This window comes from Carassius auratus, chromosome 22 (assembly GCF_003368295.1).
Source record: "Carassius auratus strain Wakin chromosome 22, ASM336829v1, whole genome shotgun sequence".
NCBI classification, from domain to species: domain Eukaryota; kingdom Metazoa; phylum Chordata; class Actinopteri; order Cypriniformes; family Cyprinidae; genus Carassius; species Carassius auratus.
In genome coordinates, this window is record NC_039264.1 from 28949415 (window position 1) to 28954262 (window position 4848).

Sequence of the window (4848 nt, forward strand, 5' to 3'; positions counted from 1 at the left end):
ATCTTCTCTGGATAATGCTCGACTTAAACAGACAAACACTTCATGAGTCAACTGTCAGCTTTCCTCACAACGCAGAGCTCAGACTCAGATGTTAATAAAATAATCTTATAATATTCATACAGCAGACAGTTGAGTATCTAGAGTACAGTATGCTCAGTGTGTAGTGTGTCATTTAGGATTTCATTTGGATATAAATTAAATCCAAGCAATGGCCATTTAGTTTTATTAATGAATCTAAATGGTCAGCAAATGAACTTAATGAACTTTGATGCTTGAGGCAGCAAATCAGCATATTAGTATGATTTTTTTTTTTTTCATATAGCGAGCAGGACAAACAACTATGACTGGGACTGTCATACACACACTTTAAAAAACATCGAAATGTTTAAGTCAAAGTAACTTAATATTTTTTAGTTCAATAAAATATATATTTTTAAGTGTCTGTTACCATACACTGTAAACCCTATTATAATAAACGCTGTGAATGTTTAGAGTTTAGTTGTCGTGTTTCTGCTTGTTGTTGTGTGGAGAACGCTTCCACAAAAGGAGTTTTCCCCACCAGGTCCTTGGTGGGGGCTTGTAGTCCGTAATGGTCTGTATCCCCTGCCACAAGTTCCTAGTGTCTCTGCTGTCACTGAATTGATGGGCTATCCTCCTGGAGTGCTGTCTCTTAGCCTCTCTGATGCCACGGGACAGGTTGGCCCTAGCTGTTCTCAGGCCCACCTCATCTCCAGCTCTGAAGGCAGTGTTCCGTGTCTTCAGGAGTCTGTAGACCTCCCCTGTCATCCACAGCTTCTGGTTGGCCCGGACAGTGATGGTTTTTGTGACCATTACATCATCAATACACTTATTGATGTAGGCAGTGACAGTCTCTGAGTACTCCTGGAGGTCAGTGGTGTTATTGCATGTGGCAGCCTGTTTAAACATGTCCCAGTCAGTTGTGTTGAAGCAGTCCTGAAGAACCTCTGATGATCCTTCTGGCCACACTTTAATCTGTTTTTGAACTGGTTTGGCGACTTTAATGAGTGGTCTGTATGCAGGTATTAGCATAACAGTGATGTGTTCTGAGGCTCCGAGATGGGGGAGGGGGAGGGCTTTGTAAGCTCCTCTCTGTGTGGTGTAAACAAAGTCCAAAATGTTATTACCTCGTGATGGAAAGTTAATGTGTTGTTTTATTTTTGGAAACACACTCTCTAGGTCAGCATGGTTGAAAATCCCCAGCTATGATGAGAAAAGCATCGGGGTGTGCTGTCTGCTGCTCACTGATGTGCTGGTACAGTTCATTTAGTGCGTCGTTCCTGTTGCTGATGATGTTGAACGGGGGAATGTACACCAAAATGAGCAGTATAGCAGTATATTCCCTCGGCAGATAGCACGGCCCGCACTTAACAATCATAAACTCCACCAGGGGTGAGCAGTGTTTGCAGATCACAAGAGTATCGCGGCACCACGCGTCATTGATGTAACACAAAGGCCGACGCCGTGGGTTTTTCCTCCCGCGACGAGAGCTCTGTCCGCTCGATAGCACATCAGCTGTCGAGCTGAATAGCGCCCGCCTGGAACGCTGTTGCTGAGCCATGTTTCCCGTCAACACAAAAAAACACAACAGTCTCTTACAGTCCTCGGAGTTGAGCGTAGTAATCGAATGTAATCCAGTTTATTGTCCAACGAGCTTACGTTTGCAAGTACGATGGTGGGGATAGATGGCTTGTGTGGGTTAGCCGTTAGCCTAGCCCGGATACCTCCGCGCTTCCCCCTCTTCTGCTTCCTCTCACACCGCTTGTGGCGCCTCCGCTGCGGGCGAGATGCAGTAGCGAGGGTCGGTGATGGTGAAGGCCCCCGTAGCAGACCTAGATCCCGTAGCCGTTCCGCGTGCTCAGAGTTTAACTAAAAAAAATTCAGTTCTGCCGACATCGAGCAGAAACTCGCGACTGTATGCGCGCTTACAGACAGGTAGACGCGATGACGACGTACAAAACTCTGTGACTCACAAGACATAAAACACGAAAACACCGTTCTGTCGGGACAGAGAGAAGCCGCTGCGTGTGGACGCACCGCCATCTTGTTTAGAATGTGTGTGTGTGTGTGTGAAACTGATACTGATAATAAAACTACTACTTTTTTCAACTGTTATATTTATTCTAGCAGTAATGATACATAATCACCTGATAAATGGCTGTTTACAGTCCTGCAATACTAACATTTTTAATTTTTCAGTTTGTTTGTGCACCCACAAAAGTGTTTTTTAGCACCAGCCGTCACTGATTCACACGTTATAGAAACGAAAATGATGTGTATAAAATGTATTTTTATAATCATTTATAATATTCAGGAGAAAGTCTGTGAAATTAGGTTTTGTTCTCTCTTAGAATAGGACACGCTGGACTGAATCAGACACTGTTCAAAACAGACAAACATCAACAGGTTTTGTGTGAAAACTGAGGAAACGGAGTCAGTGTTACGTGTGTTATTGGAGTGGAGGAAATATGAGGAGGAAAGAAGGGAAATGATTCCAATGATAAACGACAGACATTGTAAACATTAATGATCAGAAGCTTTAAGAAGGAAGTACTTGTGTTCAAACATCTCATGATTTACCTAAAAAATACCAGGATTGATGGAAAGAATATGATTAATTTCTAAATGTACACGTTTATCATACACTGCTCCACAGTCTAGTCTCGTAAGTGGTATTAATGCACCTTTAACATTAGTTGTCAGCCACCAATCAAATGAAAAAAGAAGAAGCTTTTCTACAAGCAAAATCCTGACCCATACTTTATTCAGTTTGGTGGCGGTAATGCAACAGTTTTGGCTGCAACCGCAAATAAACACCGAGAAGAAGAAGTAGAGCTGAGCCAATGATGTCAGCTGTTTTTCTAAGGTGAGTAATTCACTATTTCCACGAAAGTTGTCAAATCCTCTTTACACCTTTTGTTTTGAGGCAAACCTTTACATAGGAAAACGGTTAAGATGTGGAATACCTGATGTTAAGATGCGGTAACTAACTTAGAAATGGCTGTTCAGACTTCATAAGGACAAATCAAAATTGTTTGATAAAGAAAGTGGTTTCTATCAGCAAACAGTCCAGAATAAAGTGAGCTGATCGCTAGCATGATCCTGAATGTCTTGTTTAATGACGTGTTATAGTCTGAGACTCATCAATATTACAGCTGATCAAAATCCTCTTTATTTCAATGATAATAGATCCTGTTCTTACACCTCATTCATTTACACTGATGACTTCCAGATCTGTTCATTGATACATTAAGATCATTTTATTGCTGTCAAAATCAGAAACAACACGGTTATCAGTTAATTGTGACATTACAAGGATGAAACTATCACACAGCATTTATTCATTAAGTCTGTGATAAACCATGTTTCATATAAAACACAAAACTAAAACACATTCAGTTCAACTCAATTCAGTGGTGCTTTATTTGTACCTTGCAAATTTTGAAAAATTAATATTCTAAGTGTGTTTATTCTTCCACTTTTTAAATTAATCTTACATTGCTTATATTGGCATCTTTTATTTTTTTTCTTATATATTTGTGTGTCTGTATATTAATGAAAGAGAAGATTAATAATAATATAAAAAATATTATTATGTATCAGCTTAAAGTATGAGCATCAAAGCGTCATGAAGAAGATAAATCTGCAGAGACAGAGTTTACTGAAGAACAGAGAGAACATGAGAGATCTAGAACCCTGCAGAACCAAACACACTGAAGAACTAACCAGGTTGTGTTTATTCTTCATCCTTCAGTGATGAGGCTCAAAAATGTTTGTGTGTGTATAGTTGTGGATTTCATCAGTGGGCGGGTCACATGTTCACTCCTACTATGATGTTTCTGATTTTATTACATTCGTGTAAACAGTGATTTATAACGGATCAGTAAAACAAAGATCACAGTTGAAGTTCACACAGTCTGTCTGAGAGAGAATCTCCTGGAGAAATCAAAACAAATAAACACAACTGCACACAGAAGAAACATAACCCATACAGCCCAGTTAAGCAACATGAAGAACGACCAATTTAACATTTTAAAGCGTTGAAACGAGTAGTTCATATACATGTTAGTTCAATATTTTATATTATTGTCAAAGTTGACTGTTTTTGCTCCATTTGGTTAATGAAAACGCTTCCAAACGCTTCTCTGAGCAACACACCAGCAGTGTTTCGTTACTGAAGGATTCGTGTTTGTGAATTTTTGAATCATTTGAGTCAATGATTCAGTTCTCCATTTATAAAGACATGCCCTGTGTCTCAATGTTCATACTATCATCCTAAATAGTGTGTGAGATTAGAAGAAGTGTATAGAAAATATAATGCAGGAACCAGTTAAATGTCCTTGTTAGTTTTTATCATATTTAGTCAACCTTATCCTGTTTAGTTTTAGTCGACTGAAAGTCTCAACATTTTAGTCTAGTTTTAGTCAATGAAAACTTGACATTTTTAGCAGTAAGATTATTTATTAATTAACCCACAGCAGTATTAAGTTTGGCAGCCATTTTTTTAATTCAGTCTTAGTTTTACTCAAATGTACATTTTAGTAATCATATTTAGTCAACCCTATCCTGTTTTTGTTTAGTCAAGTTTAAGACAACGAAATGTATGAGCATTTTAGTCCAGGTTGTATAATGGGCTAAACCGATCAGAATTATTTTTGCTCAAAATTATAATCGTAAAGTTTGTTGTTATTTGGAGAAATGTACTTTTGTGTTTCAGGTATTGCTCTTTCACCAGTAACACAAAGCAACAGAATGTGGACTCATACACATGGTTTATTTAATCTCATGTAATGTGCTGATTTATTAGGCTTTTTATTATATAAAATAACA

General features: G+C 38.7%; 1 protein-coding gene across 1 annotated transcript in view; it reads left to right on the plus strand.

Annotated features, from left to right (window-relative positions):
• The first annotated feature begins 1077 nt into the window (after positions 1–1077).
• Positions 1078–4848, plus strand: part of LOC113040567 (teneurin-3-like) — a 17789-nt gene continuing 14018 nt past the window's right edge. The window contains exon 1 of the mRNA XM_026198871.1: positions 1078–1098. Coding sequence (XP_026054656.1) covers positions 1078–1098 — 21 coding nt within the window. The remainder of the gene's footprint in view (positions 1099–4848) is intronic.